Source organism: Drosophila virilis, chromosome 4 (assembly GCF_030788295.1).
Source record: "Drosophila virilis strain 15010-1051.87 chromosome 4, Dvir_AGI_RSII-ME, whole genome shotgun sequence".
Taxonomy (NCBI): domain Eukaryota; kingdom Metazoa; phylum Arthropoda; class Insecta; order Diptera; family Drosophilidae; genus Drosophila; species Drosophila virilis.
This window is the reverse complement of record NC_091546.1, coordinates 10,555,110-10,578,580: the sequence shown is the minus strand read 5'-3', so window position 1 is coordinate 10,578,580 and position 23,471 is coordinate 10,555,110. Positions and strand designations below refer to the sequence as shown.

Sequence of the window (23,471 nt, the reverse complement as noted above, 5' to 3'; positions counted from 1 at the left end):
CCCAATATACTATTTATTACTTTTAAAACAGAGTATGCAAAATTATCTAGCTCCACCTACAAAAACAAAAATACGAACTATATTTGGCACACCGAAGCTATAATGCCCTTATGGCCTGATGGACTTGCAGATATCTGAGGAGAACTGAGAGGAGCTGAGTTTAGTAAAGATATATTGAATCCCAATTTTCAATCGATTATATATAAAGAGCTGCTGTTGATGTGGTAGACGACACTGGGTAGACTCTAACTAGATTTGCTTTTTTTTTTTTAACATCCTATTGAGAGTTTTCTAGCATCGAAATGGGGCACAGTTTTATGACTGGCCAAATTTAGCTTAAATTGTTAGTGCAAGAGCTTCCAAAAAATATGTATATTCTCTCTTCTCTTCCTCTTCTATCTCCTATCTTATCGATCCTCCTTAAAATTTAGATGGCTTTCGAATATAATTTCAGTGTTGTACACTGGTTAGTATAATAAAAGCAGCGTAACACAACACTGCTTGTCAAAGCTATGTATTTGAATCTCTATGACTTGCGCATGTTTTAGTCTCAATATGGCTGCGCTGGAATTGGGTAACAAATCAAAGAAAAAGGATGACAAACTGTGAGTAAAGCTGCTCAAATTAATTATTTTATTCTTTGGCCATACTGAATGCCCTTTAAAGCAACAAGTTTATCTGCCCCATCACGTACACGAGCCAGCTGCCCGACCCGACTGTGGGCTGCAAATTTCTGCCGTGTGGCAAAACTTTGCTAGACTTTACCACAGAGCCAGTATCCTTTCCGCAGCTGGAAACCCAGTTTAGCTATCAGTTTAAGGGGCTGCAGCTGCTGTTCGATATCGATCTGGTTAACCCAAGTGTTTACGCGCACAGCAGCGCGGAGCCAATGGAAATGGACCCCAAGGATGCCGCCTTACTCGCGGATATCGAGGCGCTGCACATTAACAATCAAAAGCCAAAGGCGCTGCATAGTTTTCCGACCCGCGCCCAGGAGTGCCGTGAGCTATTTGCCAAGGAGCGAACCGCTGTGCCTCGGCCACGGGCGGGACTTCAACGGCTGCAGCCGGAGCCCGAGCATCTGGAGCTCGAGTCCTTCAGTCTGGAGCAGCAGAAGCAGATCGTTCAACAAACATTTGTTGATATTGAGAAGCCTCTGGGCTGCCATCCCACAAAGTCGGCAAGTACCGCACGACCCGTCGCCCAGCTGCCCATTTTTCCTGAAGCCAACTACGCCCAATATGAGCACGAACTCGTCCAGGTCCAGTTTGGTATTCCGCCCAGCGGCAATAGCAACGGGCTGCTCAAGGACTGCGGCAACTATTTGATCAACTTTAAGGTAAAGCCCGAGCCGCTCTTCAAGCAGATTCAGCATACCTCTGGCCAGAGCCTGGTGACCTACCTCGCCGAGGAGCGCTACAAGGAGGAGCGCACGGCGGACAGCGCCGACCGCGGGGAACGCTTTATGCTGCGGGAGAAAGATGGCAGCATCTACTACCAAGCTGTCAGTAAGCACATCAAGTTGCGCAAGGAGCGACCAAGTCCACAGGCTACGGCCAACGTCTGTCTGCTGGTAATCCAAAGGAATGTTTATACCCAAATTCGTATAATTATGCCTATTTTCCAGCAGATCAAGCGCACCAAGGATACTCCTCAACAACCTAGCTCCGGAACCAAGAAGTAGTCTTTTTTTTAGCTTCACTCAGTGGAATCTTTATTGAGAGTTTGAATAAGTAATGAATATAACTGGCATTATAATTTTGGTATTATAATCTAGTTAGTGAGGTCCGATGTTGTACAACTAATAAATAATGAAGATATCGATCCTATAGCAGCTATACGATTTGATGCTTCTATCCGCCCGGTTTTTACTGCCTTAAACAAAATACTGACCCATTCCAAGTTACTTGAATAAGAGTATATAGTATACTTTTTGGGGTCGGAGATGTTTTCAAGGCAAAATTAAAATGCCCATCACATTTAAATTTTCCGATATCCATTGTCCATTTTTGGGATTTTCAGACTGCTTTCCGCTAGTCTGCTTGGGTATAAAAAATAAAGAATAAAACTGCACAGTGAATTAAAAAATAGAAGGTCGAAAATTTCTACAAAACTCGATAACATTTAATTTAATAAACCCTTAAAATAATTTGACCTGCAGCAACATTTAGTACCAAGCTGTACCAAAGGCAATATAAATACTTTTTACATAAATTATTGTCCTTTTTTCCCCTTATCCGTCAAAATAAAGGGGCAAGTAATAGAGGAAATGCCAAATAACATTTTTAGTACAACCGATATTAACAGCCACGCACAGCAGCCAAGTTCTTTAGCAGCACTTGTAAGGTTGTAATCCTAGCTAAACCATAACGGTTATAACAGCTGCTATGAACAACATTAGCAACAACACTGGATTTACATAGCGTTGTTGCACTGATAGCAACCGAGATAACAGTTGAAGTAACATGGATAATAACATGGATAAATACCAAGAAGGACAAGAACAAACCTCACTAACAGTTTCTGCTAAATAACAGTCGCTGCCAAATATGTATGCAGCAAATGTACCAAAATATGGTACATATGTAACAATATTTTGTGTTTCGTACAATTTTCATTAACGGATCCTTTTGCTCATCTCACCTAATTTAAGCGGTCAAGCTTCATAGTTGTAAATTGTTTCCTACTGTTTTTCGATCTTCAAAAAACAACTTCCACAGACAATTAAAAAGTGCTTTAGTCATGACTGCGCGACCTGAAGATACTCTCGTCCTTATTGTTTATTATTATATATTTATTTATAATGAAATTCTCTTGAGTATATCTTGTTGTGCTATGGAATATTCGTATATTTGTAGCCTTACAAGCTAACAGCTTTAACATGGCTCAACTCTGTAAATAACTGTTAAGTAACATAGGGAGCAACTAACGGTCGTGCCAAAATTAACATAATTTCCCTAGCATGTACATTTTGTGCGTTCACAGTTTCAACCCCTGATGTGCATCCCCTGCACACAAAGAAAAACCATAAACCATTTGTCGGAGTTGCGGCGAATTGAGAACGTTCTGCAAAAGCTCCCTCTGCTTGTTGCCGGCATCGGCAGCCGCTTGGCATAGAAATGTCCAGTTGCCGTTTCAATTGGCGGTGGGTGCCCTCGCAGGCAAGTGTACACAAGTACTACATAGTACCCTAATGGAATGCCGGCGCTTCGGAAGTGCTTCACGTGTCCAACGGCTTATAGTGTGACAAGTCTGTGGCGTCGCGAGTGTCTGAAAACACAAGTATTTGTCGCTGGCTTTGAAAATAAAACAAAAGAAAGCAGAGCCACAAATTGCAATCCGAGCTGCAGCACGACAACGAGCAGCATTTAAGGACGTTACCGAACTCATACTTCAGGCACAATGCCAACACAAGGTACTTAAATCAAGGCTTCAAGCCGGGTTTGAACCGGCTCGCAAATTAAACCGAACCAGATCTATGAGAAACAGATCAACTTAAGTCCAGCTTAAGAGACCAGTACCAGTTTGTTTAAGCATTTGTTTGTGAATATAGAAAACTAGGAGCGGGAATCGAGCTAGGGGAAATGAGTTAATATGGACAGAAGGAGTTATATCCGAACCCACCAAATGTATATAATCAATCACAACAGCAACAACAACAATAAGTCTGGCGTCGATCACAGAGATCTTTATAGATCGATTCAGCTCGTCGTACTGATCAAGAATTGATCAATATTTATATATATATGAGGTCGGAGAAAGTTTCTTGTGGCTGTTGCCAATATCTAAATAGGTTTAAAATTGTATGCATGATATTTGATTCGGCTCTGTCGAAATTCGATAATAATACTTATATTTAGAATTTACACGCGCTGATGCTCACATAACACTTTCTGTTGGGGCTAGTTGAATTGTTAAGTATGTGGAACATGAATCGAATTGCATATTGCGTTAAAAAGAGCTGAGAATGGAATTCTCGATGCTGTATATGAAAGACGCTGCCAAGATGCGCATTCGACTGGTTTTTGTACTCGCGCACATTCAGTTCAATTTAATAGGCATATATGCCCATCCATTTAAATTGACCCTCTATAGGACCAAGACCCCCTCCTATGTGATGCGCGGATCAATGGACTCGCCAGTCAAGCCAGTGGACTATTGCCAAAAAGGACTCTGCCCGAAAGGAGTACGTCACATTTGCTGTAATAACGAGTTTGTAAGTTGTCCGCCGTCGAACCCGATCCGCATATTCAAATTGCGATTGTTTCATGCAAGTGGGGTGACAACTGTCCCAAGCCGCGCGAGGGCGTCAACATGGAAAGGTATCGGACTACCATACTGGACCATCATAATAATCTAAGGAATCGTATGCACATGAAAATGAATCATTTGCCATCAGCGGTAAAACTTCGCCACCTCCGTTGGGACGAAGAACTCTCCGTAGTGGCCATGCGGGTTACAAACTTTTGCAACAATATTACGGCCAGTAATTGTGTGAATATTCCACGTTTCTTGAACGTGGCTCAGAGCTCCGACACCAATCGGTACGTGAATAGAAACATACCAAATTTGCTATCTATGATATTAGTTAACTTTTGGTCAGATAGATATTATACATTTAACGCTTCTTATGTGCACTCATTCCCGGAAAATGCCTCGAAAGAAGATCAAATATTTGCCAATATGATAAATCAGAGGGTTGATAAATTGGGTTGCGGCATGTTACTTCATGCCGAAGTAGGCAATCACATATTTCATTTCACCTGTTTGTATAATGAAAAAATCAAGCCTGGACAACAATTGTACGAAATAAAGACATAAAAATCTGCCTTAAATCTATTTCAAAAGTATCTATTCAAATAATACTGAAATCCCAGTACATTCGGCTCAACATAAATCAAGAAAATCTAGAAAAGGGGCAAGGACGAGGTTTGTGTGAAAGATCCATTGGAAAATTTGACGGGCAACGCACATTTGGGAACTGACAAAAATTTATTTATTTAAGACCCAAGACATAAAAAAAAACAAAACTGAATATGTTAAGAAGCAGAAGGTACTGTTAGAGTACGGAAGCTGTTGAGAGAAGGATAACCTTAAGAGGAGGGTCTCCAAGTTGCCGATAGTTCCATTGAAAAAGATATCTTTTAGAGGAGAATCATTGGTGGATCAATAAAAGATGAACTCTGCGCGAAGGTTGTCGACCAGTCCTCCGATGAATATCTGCCAGGATAAAAGGATAAAGTGGCTCATTGGATACGCTAGGAATCCCAGAGTGGATTGTTGCGATTGGTGAGTCACGTATTTTTCTAATCAACTTATATAACAATATTTCTTACAGATTTGTTGCAGATGGGCAGATGCCAAATTAAAGCGAGGAAGGACAACCCCAAGTTTATAAGTGGGTTTTTGTTGCCGTGTTGATATCAAGGGATTCGGCTAAGATTTATCCATTTCGATGATTATATTCGCTGAAAACATTTCCAGTGAATATATTTTGGTTCGGCATCTCCGGTTCTCTTTATGAAGAAATAACAACTATATGAAAAATTACTTTTAAAGATGATGTTTTTTACATTATCAATTAAAGTTTTATACAGTTTACCTTTATGTCAAAATCGATAACAGAAATGGGGAAATTAAGGAATTGATCAAATTCTGTCCAATAACAGCAGCAACAGCAGTCGACGCCGACGTAGCTGTTATATGCAGCACAGGCAATGCGGTCGACGCTGGCAGCGCAGAATGCAGAGAAATAACAAAGGCAGCGTAAATGCGGCGCCGACGCGCCGTCAGCGTCGCCAGCAGCAATAATGACGCTGGTTTTTAGCATAAGGCAACAACAGCAAGCAGTGCACTGGCCACTTTATAGCGGTAAGTGCGACTTCTCTACCCCCCTCTCTCTATCTCGCACTCTAAAACTGTTTGGCTTTTAGTGCACGGCTAATTTGCTTCCTTTTTATTGGCGTACAAAAAATGTATTGCATACTTTTAGAAAAATTGTATTTGTGTTTACATGCGGAGAAGCAAACAGATATATATAAGTATAAGTATATATATTCCTAATAAGTTTGAACAGTTCGCAGCAATAAAACCCTCCGTTTCAAAGGTAAACTTTGTATAGGTCCGTATTATTATGTTCGACTCGGCCGAGTTGAAATTTTATGGATATAGATAATTATTTAATTATTATAAATCATAATGATGGTGATTATGTGATTATACGAATACTCTATGGCACAATAAGAGATCTAATGCACAAAATGCAAATTATAAGCTAACGTTCTTGTATGTTTAGGGTATCTCTTAGTCGACTACAGCACTCTTACTCATATATGTTTCTTGGCCAAACCGTGTCGTTATTTATTCTATTCAAGTGCAGACTCTTGATTTTGTTTTTGCATCGATTTCCAAATTGTGGGCAGTTGTTTTAGATTGACTCCTGGATTGTTTCATGAAGTCGGATACTTAATTTCATCCGAGAAATGGGCCAAGAGCTGCCGGGTCATGTTCAAGTATGCTGCAAGGGCTGCAGTTGACACCAACTTATAAAATGATTTTCCCTACGACTTCACATTATTTGGGCATCTTCTTATCCAACTAAACCACCTCTTTCTCCATTTAGCTTTAATTTTTAGCGCCACGCAGAGCTTGCATCAAATTTAGACGCAGTCATACGACAAACATCGACAAGGACCAACTCGACTTGAGTAGCTCATAAATCCTGCTGGCAGTAGGCAAAGCAGTTTTTGCTCAACGCGCACTTGGCCAGAACATGCTATATACATTATTTGGGATATTGTCTAATCAATGTTTTATTATTGGTTGATATTTTAAGTTAATAGCCGGCTCGAACTTTAGTTTTCGAATTTAAACAAACAAATTGTTCTTTCGAGCCAATATAATTGTCTTTTTTGGGGCTTCAATTCTTTTGTAGCTTCAACTCAACTTATGTTCTGGAAAATCCTCCTTTTTTTTGGAATAAGCGTGTGTGAAATTGAACCATTTCAATGGTCGACTGATGATAGCACTCTGTGGCTGTTGAGGCTTCTGTTTGGTCCTGGTTCCTTTATGTGGGCTTTATGCGACGCTAGAACATTTTCCATAATAAGACGAGTGCTTATTTTAGCTACTGCAGCTGCTTCTGCTTACCCATTTTGGATTATGCCAGCACTTTTATTGCATGTCCCATGAAGATTCCCAGGCATACCTCTCTCCGGAAAGGTGCAACGCGCCAACCCACCTGAGCGACAGTAGAAGTCTAGCTGTGCGTCTGTCAGCCCGCCTTCAATCTCTTTTGTGCCTCACATTTCAGCTTTTCTGGCACACGAGCCACAAACGGCTAATTTGGTTTGATGTATTGCCCCAGAGACATCCATCAGCAGTTAAGGCCAAAACTGACGCTGACGCAGACGCAGACGTTCTTTCTCGGAGCTGCACATTCAACAATGTTTTTGGGGGCAGGGGGCCAAAATGTAACTCGACTGTCTTTTTTATGGAATATTTTGAGTAGATATTTTCGGGCTTGCTACGCTTTGAGCTCGCATTAGGGTATCTCTAATTGTCGGCACTCCCGACTATGTTTATTTACAACAAATCCGAGTTTTAAGTTTATTTGAAAAGTGCTTGAAGCCGCACTGTCAAATTACGACATGCTGCTGAATAGAAGATGAGTCGGATAAAGACCCCAGTTTCCCTTTTTATTTTGGTCTCTTTGCAACGGAATGCACAAGGACAATAACCACAGTGTTCCACCAGTCGTCTTCAGCTTTGAGGATGTGTCGCCATTGTCGTCGTCTGTGGCCGCGATGTCACCGCGAACGGAAACCATGAATCACACTTGCAGCTTAGCATTCCGCCGCTGCGGATGCCTTTGTGGTGGTCTCCGCTGGCAACGGACACGAAGCTGGCGCAGTCCTTGCCAATTTTTGGCTGAATTTTCGGAATGCCGCCGAGCAGCGCATGGACATGGAATAATTAACTGACGAGTGGATTCTGAATTACCCAGAATTACTTTACTCAAACAGATATAAACGCGGCTTAATTAGGATCTTTCGCTCATACAACTTTTGGATTTGCTGAAAAGTGTGCAACACTTTTCCAAATGAACCCGATCCAACAGGTACAACAGGTAAATAAAACAAACAAAGGTACGCAGACTTTATAGAAACCAGAGACACAATTTAATATGTAGGTCAGTTTTAAATGCATTTTCCGCAAGGTGGAAATGTGTGTGGAATAGGAAAGTGACGCCTTTTGGCATGGCAGGAAATTTGATTATTTGTAACGGCAACTGGTTGCAAGGTCTCTGCCCGACGACGCGGAAGTGTTCGAGGCGGCTTCCATTTTGTAGCTCGTCACAAATGCATTTTCGATTACACTTTCGTTGCCGCAGCATGCATTTTAATTAGCGTTAATAAAAATGCAGCAGCTGCTGTCGACTGGCAGCAGCAACTGTCTCCTGTGCGCCGGGCACTGACCACTGAGCTCCTTAATGACATTATCAGCTCTGCTCAGCTTCATCTGCTGTTGTGGTGCATTTAATTAATGTCATTATGCAAATTTAAGCGACAGACTACCGATTTCTTGTTCACCCAAAACTGTATTTAATACTTTATTTAAACTCGACCTATGCATTAAGTTGCGAAAGAATCCCAAAAAAACACAAATCTATATAAATAACCAGTACGAGTGCTGAAGTGTGTCCGACTAAGAGATACCTTTTACACGGGGTTCAGGATTTAAATACGAAAATAAGTTAATTTCAGTTCAGTATAAGATACTCTGCCTACTGCGCCAAGTTGGTTTTGGCAAATATCCTAGCTTCATAAAGTGTCTGGAGGCAAAAAATGTAGTTTATACGAGCAGACAGATAATATCAATACACTCTATGGCGAACATTGCGAACAGGGTATAACTATGACAATAACTCGAAAGAATAGAAATGAATACATGACTCGCAATCCACGTACGTACATCAATCATACGCCCCTCTGGCTTAGAGGAACGTATTCAGCAGCGTGATATATGAGCCGGTTGTGCTAAGTATCTGCAAGTGAAATAATACAGAGTGAAACAATTTTACACTTTCCCAGATAATCGCGCCTCACCGAACTGAAGGCCGGCAGCGAAGGCGTAAAAAACGGCACCGCAATTGTTTTTGCCCGCTGCGAGCGTCGCAATATCATTAAAATCATTTTCCTGGTCCTCGCATCGCATTTGTACCACGCAACATCGTAGAGCGTGTCGGCCACAGCCAGGCTCTATGGGAAATAGACAGGTTAATGGGGCAGAGGGACAAGCAGGGGAGTGGCTGTTGCTGCATCTTTCTCGCATAATTACAATTTAGCTCAAGTGCAACTTGTCTGTGGATACAATTTTCTTGCCTATGAACAGGCGGTTGGGTTTAAATATCCTTGGCAACATGTGCCATATTTCAGATATACTTACCTGAGGTTTATTCGACTCTGCTTTTAGCGATCGTTCTAATGACAAGGTAATCCCCCAGACCAGCGGACGGACGGACGGACAAAATAATTGCGACTCAGCTGGTCGTCATAATTATGGCACCCTCTAGTTATAATATGCAAATTACTAACACTTTCGCTGACATGATTGCCGCCGTAGCAATAGAGGAAGAGCTGCGTCAGGGCGGCAATGGTGTAGCAGATGTAGGTTAAGCCGCTGAACGAGGAGGTGTTCTGCCAACGGGCCAGTCCGGCGAGTCCGACGGGTCCCGCGGAGTTGGTCGAGTTGTACGTGAAAGGAAAATGTGAAAGTGCTGTCAATAATGGCAAAATAAAGATAGTCGGCAGTGTTCGACTGGGCGATGCACTGAGCTAGTTTTAGCTCTAGCTTCCCTACAAAAAGAAGCTTCCCTCTCAAAAATAATGAGCTAATGGTAAACTTTTAGTGGACACTGTGGCCTTACCAGCATAATGTCCAAAATGGTCGAGCAGAGAACGAAGGCTGCGGACAGGAAATGCATCAACACAATGACGGTGAACTGGCGCGTCAGATCCGTGCTGAGATCGATAATCGTATTATGGCGATCGATAATACTGACCAGCCGGGTCCGGATTGCAGCATTTGTTGCAGGCGTAAAAAACTCCGCTGCCCGGATTCGTGTGAGAGCGCAAGTATTATAAAAAAAAAAGCATTGCCATCGAATACACCTGCCGCCTACCTTCATCCAGATCAACGAAAATGGAGCGTATATCCTGCTGTATTATCCAAAACACGCCGCTTATGTACATGCAGCTGCACACGAAGAAGCCGTCAATAAAGCTGAAGGCGAAGACCGTGCAGGCACCAGAAGCCGTCAGCAGCAAATAGCTGAGTGGAAAGAACGGAGACTGTGTGGCCCAGTCGGGTAGTCTGTGAATGGTAACTTAATATTAATGCAGGATTATTACAAAAAAATAAAGAATTTACATATAACAATATACGAAGTTAATATATATAAGTATTATATATTTATTTTATATTTTATCGAAGGAAAACCAGATTTATATCAATTTAATTAGCTTGGATCAAGTTCAATTCCATTTTTAATTAATTAATTATTGCATGTGGTTATATATTTTTGGAATGTATATACAATCTTGCTCAGCATCAACCGCCGAGTCCATCTGGCTAAATCAGCCTGTCTCCTCTCCAATTGGAGCTTGAGTCTTGAAATGTCTTCTCTCGCGGTTAGGACCCAAAGACACCAACTATTGCAAAAGAACACTTTTATGGCTGCGTAATATTTTATATAAGCTCTGAGTTGAGTTGCGTTTCTGTAGGTCAATTAATCAGTGAGAGCATGCAAATTGATATATTGCTCACTTTTATTTTTTAGTTCGATTTTCTACACTCAAAGTCTTTTGTTTCCAATTTTGGAACGTTAATTCATGTTGGATATATTGAAAAGAATCAGGCAAATTATATATATACTCACATTATGTTGAAGGGCAGCTCCACCTGACCTGGCAACTCCCGAAGCCAGCGGAGCAGGCCCATGATCAACGGCTGGACATTGAAGGCGGTGTTGGTTATGGAGCCCGAGCTAACCAAGAGTAGACTGAGGCGATTCGCGATTGTGGATAGGCCAACCAGCATTCGTTGTGCCTCGTCGCTTCTGGTGGCGCACAGTAGGCCACGCAAGCGCTCCACGAATCCGAACCACTGGCGATGGTACATAAAGAATATGCTCAGCTTGAGTACACACACGGCCTTTGTGCTGCCGGGACAGAAGGCCTCCAGAGCGCTAACTAGGTTGTCAAGATTAGCAAAGCCGTAAAGATTCTCGCCACATGCACCAATCAAGATGACCAGGAAACCAAATGCGTAGAGCAGATTCTTATCCCAACTACGCTTGTCTTCTGGCCAAATACCCAGTATTAGTCCAGAGAAGCGAGGAATCCGATAGAAGCTCTGCATAATAGCCGGCTCGGAGCTGTCCGTCATTTTTCCTAGTATATATCTATCTAGTGTATATCAATCAAACTCAGTCGTGGCACAGTCCAAAAATGTCTGCCTGCTTTTACCTTTTATACTTTGATTGGGCATTGGGTAAAGCTGGATATGTTTCGCTTGGACTTTGGGCAAAAGTTTTAATTGTTTTTCGTTTGCTCTCTCCGCTTCTCCAGCTCCCTTTTATTACCTGCAACACGCCCCTTTTAACTGGGTACTGCCTTCTTTTTGTGCCTACCAGCTCGCATTTCATAACATCTGCTTCCATGACCAATTATAATTATTATTTGTGTCTGTTGCTGTGATTTAAAAACTTTTCTGTTGCCCAACAAGGCACAAACACGATACATTTAATAAACGTTTCTGTCGCAAAGTTATCCATTCATACACCACCCGGCTGATTATAGTTTTTAATTGTTAGCCTGCCATGTTACGAGTCCTTTGTAAATCAGCTCAGCCACATATATCTAGCGCTTTGTCCTGATGAATTGCCTGCCTGAAGGCAGTCAGCAGAAGGCACTAGTCGAGCACATCTAGCCCTGACTTCTGCATAAAGCCTCGAAGAGCAGAAGTCGGTCAAGTTTCTCGCTTCGGATAAACCCTGCCAGAAATGGCCTCTTTAATCTGCAGATTCGAATGTACTATGCTGGACTATCTGAAACTCCAGCGGAGTGGAATGATTTAGTGCGGGTCGAACAAATAATTTCTGTCAATTTCCCAACAACGAATACACACATTAATTTCCAACTGGCTTGCATTTTGTGAGCCATTACATAAGACCGCAAACCAACCTACAATGGCAGTCCTGAAATGCTGCTAAATTTACCTGTCACTTAACCTAGACGACATTATGTCCGAACGGACCGTAACTAATCCCGCACAGACTCAGCACAACAATTCAGTTTGTGAATCAATGTGACACACACACCTGCAAGGACACACTCTGAGCCGTGGAATATGTGGCACAGAAAGCAGCGAGCATGCAAAACTTGTGCCACATCAGCTCGTTCCAAGTGTCTGTCAACAACTGACTGTCAGTGCTCCCCCCTAGCGGCCACTCCGCTCCCTCCCCCCATAAGTCAGTCATTTAGTTGATGCACACACATTTAAAATTTCCAGGATAATCAAAAAGAAAATGCCTGTAATAACAACTTTGCCTACAAATCAAGGAACAAATATAGTTTTCTGTACATTTGTAATGTATATTTTTATAGTTTACGTCAAAGTTGTGATATCTATTTGAATTTGAGTCATACGTAAGCGCCTTGTAGGCATCCCTCCAGCCGAAGCTGTCACTGGCATGCTTGCGCCCGGCCTGACGGAATCGTTGCACCTGGTGCTGTGCCTATTAATGCGATCCCTTACGCTTGAAAGTCCCAGGTCCCTTTGTTGCGCACAAGTTTGCACTCGCCCTGAAGGTGCACCCCACACGTGCAGCTAGAACAATTATATGCTCGTGTAATTAAAGCTCAGTCTCGGGATGCTGTCGGGCTTTGATGCGGCAAGTGCAAGCAGCTGAAACTATTTTAAGTTATTTCTATTCAAACAGTGCCGAAATTTATTTACCTGCTAGTTCAGGCATATGTATAGGAATTCATGCAATTTCAGCTTGAGTCGTTGTGTTTTTAACAGCTGCATTTCCGTTTCCGTTTATCGGCCTGACAGCCATTGTCCCTAATGTAACCAGCAATTGCAGCGACCCTCTCGGCTGCCATCCTTATCCGTGCCATAAATTGTAACTTGAATGCAATATTTTGTTCAAGGACCCAACGCCTTCATGCATCATCGTCGCAGCAGCGTGCCACTGAATTGTGCGCCAATAAATCTGTTATTTCCACATGCAGCAACATTATTGCGTGAACCGCAGCCGTTCTCTTCTAGGCAGCCATGTGCTAATTTAGTCTGCTGTTTAACAAAATATTAGTTAGTCAAAGCCGTGTGTGCACTCGCAGGGCCAATGGAACGCAACAGGGCGTATGATTGACGCGTATGGACGCCGTTTAGCTAATTGCCCAATTAGGAGCTGTTGACTGTGCAAGGCAGGTATTAGACGATCCCATCTTAGATTTGCCAACTTTTCTATCTAATTTAAGTCAGACTTATAAGTAAATACTCATATTACATTGTGTGGACTTCTTATGCAATTGCAAGTGGACCGCTTTTTATGGATGGTGTGATTTAAAGGCTGGCTTTAAAAACTGTTAAGGCAACCCACGTGAAAGTTATCACTTGGCGGTAAATGTAGAAAGCGCAGCGTGGATCCGCATGTTCATGTATCCACATAAGCATAAACAGGCGAACACATGTGCGACAATAAAATGCAGTTAGCGATTCGTGCGGAGAAACTACAGACATTTGTCCTGTTTGCCGCTTCCTGCCCACTTGGTGGTACATCCAGACTGCTGCCCGAAAATGGGGGCGCATAAGCTAACAGAACAACAATGAACGTGGCAATGGGTTTCCCATTTGAAAGCAACATTTGCCCAAACAAGCGAAGGCAACAAACTGCAGCAGCGGCAGCAGCAGCAGCAGGTCCTGCTGCAGGAGTGAAAACGCAATTGAAAAATGCCACAGTTTGCATAAATCAGCGGAAAAGCGCCAAAGCGGCTCACAAACCAACCGAACCAGGCACAACTGCTTCCTAGCCAACCGGGCAAACATGACCAAGCGTGCTGTAAACATGGTCAACACGCCAGCCACCAGCTCAGGGCAAATATAATTTACTGATAATACGATTGGCAATCAAGAGGGCCATGTGAGCAGCTAGAATAGTTGCTCCTTTTTTTTGATGCATCCCCAGCTTGTTTGTCTGTCAGTTGGTTTGATAATTGTGAGGTGCCGAAATGAAGCTGACGGCACCACAAAAGTTTAATGAACTTTATCTTTATATGTAGATGCATTGCAGATGCAGATATAATGAAGAGTGCCTGGAGCAACCTCCCTTTAACCCTACCCTATAATATAATTAACATTAATTTTAATGTAAATTTAAAACTCACATTTGAAGTGCCTACACGAGTTATTAAATTGTAATAATTAATCAAAAATTATATAAATATAAATTATTTATAACAAAGGTAAAGAAACGAATATATGGATACATTATCAAGTATGGACATATTATTACCTACTTATCCGATAGGGGATCTCATGTGAGCTGTGCTTTCAATTCGGTAGCTGTTTAAGTTTAAGTTGCCGAAGTTATCTCCCTTAAGCCAGTCACTAAGTTAAGTTAGCGGTTCCTTCATTATTAGACTGAACTGCAAACATCGAGAAGAACAAAGCGAACTAAAGTCAACTTGGCTTTGGATACATTATTACTTATTTATCCGATATGGGTTCTCTTGCGACCTGCGCTTTTAATTCCGTTGTAGCTCTTTAAGTTTGCGTCGACGCTCTTGTATTTGAGTCAGGGTCGGTGCCAGAGGAAGTTCCAGCGAGCTCTGCATGTCATCTCCCCGAGGATTATGTAAGCACAAAATACGCATGACTGCATTGAAAGCCTCAATATTATTTTTAAGATGCTTGCGCGTCCACTCCGCATGCTCCTCAAGTTGAGTACAATGCTCTCGCAGTGAATTGTTGCAAACATCTAATATCTGGGCGTACGCTTGGTAGCTGCTATTTTGTTGAGACAAGCAGTTTTGTAATTCTTTTTTGGAATTGTTTTTTCGCCATATTTCGATGCACATGCAACCCATTCTCTGATCAAGCTGTGCAGACTCCTTGCTCAACGCATAAAGCTGTTGCTGTTGTAAATTAAGCTGACTCTGCAGGTCGGCTTCTTCCTCGAGCACGAGGCGTAGCTGTTGCTCTATTGAATTAGTCAGTTGTGCCTGTTCGGCCAGTTCCATTTCCGTACTCTGTAGATCCTGCTGCAGAGTAACGATGTCCTTGACGCTGGATAATTCATCCAAAGTAACGCTTGTACTATGTGTGCTCTTACGAAAATCAAAATCGCATATAAAAACTTCGTTCCCCGTCGGTGCAAGGTCCAAAAGAAAGTCCAATATCAGCATCAAATGGTGCGCAGAAGCGCTGGGCACCAATAAACAAGATTTGTTTATTTTGTGTGGATATTTTAGCAGCTGCATCGCTTTTATCGTCTGCTCAATGTAATTTTCCTTACCCAATGGCTGCAGCCGCACGCCAGTAAACGCCAGCAAATGGCTGAGAATGCGCACAAGCTCGTTCACGTTCATTTTTAGAATGCCCCGCTTTGAGATCGAATTAAATGCAGCTATTTGCTCGATATAGGCCAAAAAGCGCGCCTCCATTTTCATCATGGCATCTTTGTTGAAGTCCAACCTACGCCTCGGTAGGCGACCATTTTCCCTGTGAGGCATAAGAAACTCATTTGATTTCGACACAGATGTCCCGGGACACTTGGAGGCGGATGCCGAACGAACGTTTGTGTGTAAAGGCGACTGCAACAGTTCCCTTGTGCGTCGAGGTTCCGAATAAAGGGTCTTGGATATTGGGCCCATTAAATTGGCGCATTTTGTTATATTTATTGTTGGAGCAGGAAGATGTCTCGTTAGCTGCCTTTTCTTGGATGTGGAATTCGGCAGTTGCTTCGCGTGCAACGGTGACTCCAAGAGTTCCTGAGTGGTGCGTGGGACTGTGAGACACCTGTAACACGATCTTGCATCTATATTCAAACTTATATATATATAAAAGTACATACCGCAAATAAATGTTGGGACTGGCGGCCTCCATCACTGAAATCCTTCCAGTTATTGAACTGTCAGCACTTTCATGATTTATATTGCATCAATCAGCGATTTTCTCAGTGACGCCAAAAAAAATTTGGACGCAGCGGGCATGCAGCATGCAGCGTTGCCAGATATTCAAATAAATATTCGATAATATACGAATGTTATCGAGTACGCAACGTCAATAAATATTTCAAATAAAACCTATCGAATTTGCTTCCAAGTTGTTTTAACTAATTCAAATTGAATTAAATTGTTGTTGTATTTGCCTGTTGTAGTTTTATTTAAAAGCCAACTCAAGTATGTGCACTCTCAAGGCTGCCAGAGATGACATAATTGTCTCAGGTACTGCAAATACTAGAAACTAAAACTCTTAAATATTTATTCTCCTAAACCATACGCAATTTGAATTATTCTTTATTTTGAATATATCTTCCCATTTTGAAAGCGCAGATAAAAATCGACATAAAATACCGACTCTGGTCCTGAATTTCAGGTAGACAATTTCGCATATCACTAAATAATTTTGCATTTATTTTATATAATACAGTACATGTTGCATTAAACTAATTAAATATATAATGTTTATATATATAATCATATAATTTATAAACTTTATACGCCTTCATTACATAACTTTCGCTTACACAACTACATTTATGTAGTTGTTCTCAAATTGCATTCAGTTTGCAAACATACCCAAGTTTACAGCAGCTGGATTTTTACTCTAAATTTGTTAACAACAATTATTGCTATTTTATGTATTTAAGTGTGCCGTTACAATTTTTGAAATATAACATGTTTAGTTTCTTGTAAGAGTTGTTCCTTATTTCTTGTGTGTTGCTATGTGCTAAATGATTGCTTTACAAGTTAAAATCCTTTATCTATGCAGTCATAAACAGCTGCACTTCACAATATTCAACTGATGGCCAAATAATTATTTGTTTCTATTTTGAATTATGACAACAGCAATTTGAATTATTTACAACATTATATAAAACTATAAAAGAACATAAAACTTTACATTCCTTGTTTATTACTGAAGTATTTGCATGTATATATATATTTATATATTGATTTATTTGTGGACCGTTTGAATGACTAACAAGTTTAAATTTAATTTCTTTCAACAAACCCTACATAATGTGTTCTGCTCGGGCGTGTGTGTGTGTGTGTGAATCTCAGTTGTTTTTTTTATCAGTGAATAGAGCATAGGCCGAAACTTAACATGGATTGCAAGGATTGAGCCAAATAAGCCTAAAGAAAATGTATGTAGTTCTTTTTAAATAGCTATGCAAACGCAGGAATAGGATGCATTCCACACAAGGGAAATGTGAACATAGTGTCTACATTATAGTTATACATACGTATATATGCATGTAGGTATATGTATAATAATAACAGTAACTATCAACGTAACGGACGACAACGGGACGCTCTCAATTGGAATTAAACATTAATCAACAAACTGACCACAAATCGACTACCACTCATTCCTGGCAGAAGCCCTCAGTCTCCTCAATGGCAAAGGTCAATTTTTCCACCAGCTGATCGTAACTTTTATAAGGCGGCAAGTCTAGTCGATTGAAGCACGTATGGGAGCGCGGCAGCCAGGTCTCCTTGCCCACCTTCTCGATGCAGAAACGCTGCGGCCCATTCGAACCCATCAGCTCCGCAAAGCCACCGACCGGAACTCGACATGTACCCGTTACAAATTGCAATAGACGGGCTCGCTTCTCATTGTCCGTTTCGCGTACAAACTGAAATGAATTTCGACGGATGATTAGGGAATTAATAAAAAATATTGATAAGTTGTTCTCACCTGCCAAAACCAGACAACTTGCTTGGAATTGCGATTGTAATGTCTGTATATTGTGTTGCGCTGCCAGTCCTCAACATCTACGTCTTGCATACCGCACAGTATCAGCTCCAGCTCGCGCTCGTCAAAGTACTTGAGCCATTCTAGGGGCACAACTTCGTTGAAGCCCTCAAGGAACGTCTTGGTCTGCTGCTCAATGCCACTGGACAATTATGAAATGGAGAAAATAACATCAAGAAATGTACAGAAGGCAATGGCTGGAATTAAATAATTACCGCGTCATACGCCACTCGGTCATGAGTGTTATGTACTCCTCCTTATTCTCCTCAGTGACGCGCTCCTTCTCGCCATTCTCTTTCAGCTCGTGGTGTATTATCTGGCCTAGAACTTCGAAGTCAACGCTGAACCACAGCTCTAGACCACACTCGTCAATGTTATTGTCTCGCACCCAGATGAGCGAGTTGTAAAACTCGGGATCAATGGTCTCAATGTCCTTGATGGTCAGCTTCTTGTTCAGCATACGCTTGTAGAAGGGCATCGTAAAGCCACTGTAGATAAAACGACCATGGTACAGGGCCATGGCAATGAACCGTCCGATGAACTTAAAGTACTGCAAGTGGTCCGGGTTCACATAGGACGCAGGATTGATTTGTAGGCTATAGTTGTTCTTGTTTGCGTACTCGAACAGACAGTACATGGGATTGAGCACCTCGTGCGACAGCAAGAAGAACCACTCGCGCGACACACCGCCATAGTCCAGACCCTCCTCGCCACGAAAGATTATGTACAGACGGCGGCGCAGCTCATAGGCGGGCAGGCGCATAATCTGATGATATGAGTCCTCGAACAGCGTCTGCCGTGTGACGGTGATCTTGATATGCGAGGGCAACGCATTGCTCTGACACAGGTAGCGAAACTGGGACAGCTTCCAGCGGAAGCTGCGCTCGTAAGCGCGCGGTACGCCATAGACGCCTTTGGCGCCCTTCGGCGCACCAGGCCGGGGGTCTTCGAAGGTTGTGCGCCGCGTGTTATGATCAACAAAAAAGCGCTCCCCAGCAGCCGTGTAGCGAATTTCCCAGCCCGGTGGCAGTGGACCCTCGTTAATCAGGCTAACCTCTTGTCCCTGAGTACGTGGATCCTCCCATTGGGTGGTGCGGTTCTTGTGATTTACAAAGTATACTCGATTATCGGATTGCACCTTTTTCTCCCAGCCATCGGGCAGCGGACCCAGCGCATCTTCGTCATCTTGCGTTACTGGCGCTGTCACAGCCGTTGGTTGCTGCTGCTGTTGTGAATAGAGGAACCGCTGATTGCCTTGGGCCACAACATGAGCGCGCTGGCCCTGCCAGTGCTGGAAGTGCATCAGTCGCTCGCTGTTCGGCCGTTGCCAGGTGGTCTTTCGCGTATTGTGGTCCACATAGTAAACGCGACCACGCACATCCTTTCGTATCTCCCAGCCGGGCGGTAACGGTGTCGGCTTTTCCCAATACGTCGAACGCGTGTTGTGATCAACGTAATAGCGACGTCCGTACTGATCCAACCGTATTTCCCAACCGGCCGGCAACAGCTCATCTTCCGCTGGTTGTGTCTGCAGCTGCGGATCTGACCCATTGCTGACAGGTATTCCAGTGCCACATGCTGGTTGGTCCGGCGTTCCGCTCAGCATGTAAGTTCCCTGTGCGCCATTCTCCATCGGCCCATTCGCGTAGACTGGCGCCTGGGTCAGTGGACGTTGCTGTGCCGGCACTGGTGCCGGTGGTTGTTGTGGGTAAGGTGCTGTTTGCGGCACAGCCGCTGCGGTGCCATTAGCCAGGCGCAGCGGCTGCTGAGGTTGTGCAACCTGTTGCTGCTGTTGCTCCCAGACTGGCGGCGCAGCTGAGCGTCGTTGTTCCGAGGATATACCGTTAGACTGTGGTGAACGAGTAGCCGCCGGCGGCTCCGCATTGCTGGAGCGCAGACGCATTCGAGCACGCACGCCTCCATAGATCATACAGCTACGTCCTGCGGCGGCAGCATCGCTCACCGCAGTGTTGACCGCCTGGACGGCAGTGCCATTTTGTTGCAGCTGGACTACCTTGCTCATGTCCAGCTTAAGGCCGTTGAGAATAGCCACCAGTTCGCCACTTTTGGTTTGTCGGTTGTCCGACTTGGAGGTCACAAACAGATCTATGGTCAGTTCGAGGTACTCGCAGCGCCCGTTGTAATGGTGCAATATGTGCGCCAATTGAATGACGCGCTCGCCAAGCATTGCATCCTTGCGAAAGCTCGAATGGTCCAGCACCTTGAAGTGCAGCGTCGAATTGGGCGTTATCTGAGCGTGTGTATATTCAAATTAAATTTAATTAAAGAACTTGCTTTTGCTTAAAGACTTTTCGCCTCTCACTCACCAGCACTGTGAACTCCTCGTTCCATTTTGGCAGATAGCTGTTCTTCACCAAATCCGTCTTTCGCTTGCTCTTGCTGTCTATCAACAGCTCCACATAGGGATTCGGTTTTAGAAATCCATTATTGCGCAGCGAAGCCTCCTCAACTATAAAATGCAAGCGAACATCAATTTGTATTTGCAACATACTGAGAGTTTTTCTCATACTCACTTGTCACGCTTAACTGATAATATCCTTGATTGCTGTTCCCATTGCTGCTGCCACTCCCACTTCCACTCGCACTCCCACTCGCACTGATGCTGCTACTGCTTCCCGCTGCTGCTGGGGCAGCAGACGTTCCCGGCTGGTTGGGATTGCCGGCGCTGTTGTTTACGGTTTGTGGAGCGTCGAGGGCGCCGTTGCCAGCACGAGAAGCTGCTGCACCTGCTGCCTGAACATTACCATCGGCCATTTATTGGCTGCTCCTAGCTACTAGCTAAACTTCGAGCCTATTATTCCTGCCCAGCTGTTTGTCGCCGTTAGGGGCTGTGGGGAGAGAGCAGCGACAAATTGTTAATTTTCGTTCTGACATTATGTAGCTCTATAAAAGGTATCAAAAAAACAAAAAAGATTGCGACAGCAAATTTGATAAGATTGCTGCCTGGCCAATGATTTGCCAGCAAGTAATATAAATACAAACAAAGAGCTGCCGAGACTCGGAAATGGTTTATAAAAACAAGCCACAAACCTATATAAATACATATGCTTTTAAATATACACATGCCCAATGTATGTATCCATACAATAAATGTATAGCGCTTTCCTAAACATGATGATAGCTTGTTCATATGTGCTGGAAATCAACTGAGCAAAATACAACCTGATAACAAGTCTGAGTGCCTGAGTCTTCGGGATACCAGACTAGAAGTTATCTCGCCCAACAGGATGGGAATAATAACTTCTGCATTCTGTGTCCGATTTTTTATTCTCGCTATATGATATAATTTAATCGAGCAGCTAGTAATTGCTGAGTCTGATTAGTATATTGAAGTAAATAAACTAAGTTTTTATAAACTGGGCCGATCTAGGCAACTCGGACATGACGATAGACTCTAGCTAGCAGAGAAACAGACTCGACTCGATTATAATATAATAAGGGTAGTATAAAAGTCGTGAAGTTGTGTTTTCCGCAAAGTGAACGCTTGCCGCACAAACAAACAAACACAAATATGTATGGCTTATTAATTGTAGCTATCGTATATTTTTCCCGGTCAGCAGTCTTCATCTAACTACAAATATACATAGCATACTGTACCGGCATATCGTGCGTAGTTTTATACATATGGCTGTTTCAGAATAATTTTGATATCACGCAGCCTACCTCCCCCACCTGCCTGAATGGATTGTATAACCGTGCCAATGAGTCACATGAAAAAAGTACCCCGGCCATACAATATATAGTATATGGACATGAACTAAATGCACAGAAGAAATATATTTAGATGCAATTAGTGGGGATTTGCAGAATGCAGCGTCTATTAATGATATAGCTATTATCACTATTATATTCTATAGTTAATTGTTAACTAATTATGGCGCACTTCTTCAGTTCATTAACTGTTATTTATTTGATATGAACGTATTCCTACGTACGGAATGTGGGAAGATGGGATTTTTGAAAGTGGGGAAAACTCTGATAATTCAATTGTAAAATCAGCAATAATTTAAAGTGGAGTGCAAAACAATTATAGATTTATTAATAATCAGTAAATAGAGAGCCTGAAATAATACATATGTGTGCATGTATGTGTGTTGTGGCTCTGTTGTTATCGAGTGGGCACGTACGGGATTGTGCATGTATGTGTGGTATTTTCCTACATACATATACGTACGTGTACTGATATGATGAGGGCAGGCCAAGATTATGGGCAAAAGGAAACTCAAATAGGTAATCAGCGGAGCGAGACAACAGCTGCGTCGTTGGACTTTTCAAACATACGTACGTACAAATATGTATGTACATTGATGTGTATGTATGTATGCACTTATAGTTATCTATGCACATGAATAAATGCCTAAAAATGCATTGACCCACACTGACACACTGATCGGCTCGGGGGGGGGTGGAGTGGGGGGCGCGCATTAAGACACCTGAAGCGTAAGTACTTACAAGCAAACATATCGGTTTATATATTATACACCCGCACACAACACACTAACACTAATACACTCGCACTCATGTAACGCACACCACTCCTATGCAAACCGTTTATTGGTATGTGTTTACATGCATATATGCATGGGTATGTGTGTCACTGTTTGTTTGTAATTGAGGCAAAGGTCGCGGCAACGCTGGCACTTCATTCTTGCCTGGTGACAGACAGAAAACTAACTAAATATACGACGCACATTTTATTGCACACAGGTGCTTTTGACTGTAAATGGGAGTTATTTCTAGCATTACCTACACCGTCCAAATGTTTCGCTTACCTCCTGCTCTTGTATTCCTACAATTTATGTGCTATCAGCGTCTGTGTAATTACTGTTTCGGCGAACAAACAATAATCTCGCGATTTGTTTAAAATTATTTATAATGGGCGCGTTGCACTTGATAGTCTAAGAAAACTTAGCATTTTGTTGTTTTTAGTTGGTATTGTTTAAAAGGCAGAATCAATGCATTGGCAAAAAATTAGTTTTCGTTTCTACTAAGTGTTACCGGTCTGACAAATTTTAAAATACCAAAAATACCTCCATGAACTGACTATAAAAATACCACAACAAAGAATAGCATAAGAATGCATACTTTATTTTGGCGGCTCGCAAATAAAATTAGTTTTTTCTTTTTTGAGTTGAGTAAAATTTTGAGTTTTGTCTTGTTGGACTGTCTTAAAACATTAATAAGAAAACAGACAGGAAAGATAAGCATGTTTGACATAGTTTTTCTTGGCAAGTGTCCATCACAAGGGGACATTACATAAAAATATGCCAATAAATGTTCAGCATATTCTTGCAATACCGCAGGAATAAGTAAAAAGATAATTTTGAACTCTACTATTTTTATTTCAGTTTAAAAAATGTCTTAAAAAACACTCGATACATTTTAATACCAAAAAATACGCC

General features: G+C 42.4%; 5 protein-coding genes across 9 annotated transcripts; 2 read left to right on the top strand and 3 right to left on the bottom strand.

Annotated features, from left to right (window-relative positions):
* The first annotated feature begins 278 nt into the window (after window positions 1-278).
* Window positions 279-5,601, top strand: LOC6628201 (uncharacterized). Of its 4 annotated transcripts, XM_015172895.3 has the most exons (6): window positions 279-605; window positions 667-1,573; window positions 1,628-4,216; window positions 4,276-4,544; window positions 5,149-5,289; window positions 5,339-5,601. In XM_015172895.3, exons 1-3 carry the CDS (start codon window positions 529-531, stop codon window positions 1,682-1,684), a joined length of 1,041 nt encoding a protein of 346 aa, XP_015028381.3. In that variant the 5' UTR covers window positions 279-528; the 3' UTR covers window positions 1,685-4,216; window positions 4,276-4,544; window positions 5,149-5,289; window positions 5,339-5,601. The 4 variants fall into 4 exon arrangements, with proteins under 4 accessions (XP_015028381.3, XP_070065315.1, XP_070065314.1 ...); XM_070209214.1 differs by lacking the exon at window positions 4,276-4,544 and having other exon boundaries at window positions 1,628-3,415; XM_070209213.1 differs by lacking the exons at window positions 5,149-5,289; window positions 5,339-5,601 and adding an exon at window positions 4,608-4,839.
* LOC138910854 (tabinhibitin 10) lies at window positions 3,968-5,369 on the top strand. The gene is made up of 3 exons (XM_070208925.1): window positions 3,968-4,216; window positions 4,276-4,544; window positions 5,339-5,369. The coding sequence occupies exons 1-3, from the start codon at window positions 3,968-3,970 to the stop codon at window positions 5,367-5,369; spliced, it is 549 nt and encodes a 182-aa protein (XP_070065026.1).
* A 3,437-nt stretch (window positions 5,602-9,038) lies between the features above and the next one.
* On the bottom strand, window positions 9,039-11,523 carry Or22c (Odorant receptor 22c). Its single transcript, XM_070208924.1, has 6 exons — window positions 10,940-11,523; window positions 10,184-10,374; window positions 9,929-10,110; window positions 9,597-9,698; window positions 9,083-9,260; window positions 9,039-9,046 (listed from the first exon to the last, which is right to left on the bottom strand). The coding sequence occupies exons 1-6, from the start codon at window positions 11,446-11,448 to the stop codon at window positions 9,039-9,041; spliced, it is 1,170 nt and encodes a 389-aa protein (XP_070065025.1). The 5' UTR covers window positions 11,449-11,523.
* A 2,747-nt stretch (window positions 11,524-14,270) lies between these two features.
* Window positions 14,271-16,385, bottom strand: Kebab (Kinetochore and EB1 associated basic protein). Its single transcript, XM_002052176.4, has 2 exons — window positions 16,142-16,385; window positions 14,271-16,086 (listed from the first exon to the last, which is right to left on the bottom strand). Exons 1-2 carry the CDS (start codon window positions 16,171-16,173, stop codon window positions 14,814-14,816), a joined length of 1,305 nt encoding a protein of 434 aa, XP_002052212.2. The 5' UTR covers window positions 16,174-16,385; the 3' UTR covers window positions 14,271-14,813.
* A 295-nt stretch (window positions 16,386-16,680) lies between these two features.
* Window positions 16,681-23,070, bottom strand: Su(dx) (Suppressor of deltex). Of its 2 annotated transcripts, none has more exons than XM_015173260.3 (6): window positions 22,842-23,070; window positions 20,583-20,897; window positions 20,376-20,518; window positions 18,264-20,299; window positions 17,992-18,190; window positions 16,681-17,929 (listed from the first exon to the last, which is right to left on the bottom strand). In XM_015173260.3, exons 2-6 carry the CDS (start codon window positions 20,821-20,823, stop codon window positions 17,660-17,662), a joined length of 2,889 nt encoding a protein of 962 aa, XP_015028746.1. In that variant the 5' UTR covers window positions 20,824-20,897; window positions 22,842-23,070; the 3' UTR covers window positions 16,681-17,659. The 2 variants fall into 2 exon arrangements, with proteins under 2 accessions (XP_015028746.1, XP_070064949.1); XM_070208848.1 differs by lacking the exon at window positions 22,842-23,070 and adding an exon at window positions 22,522-22,680.
* Window positions 23,071-23,471: the final 401 nt, after the last annotated feature.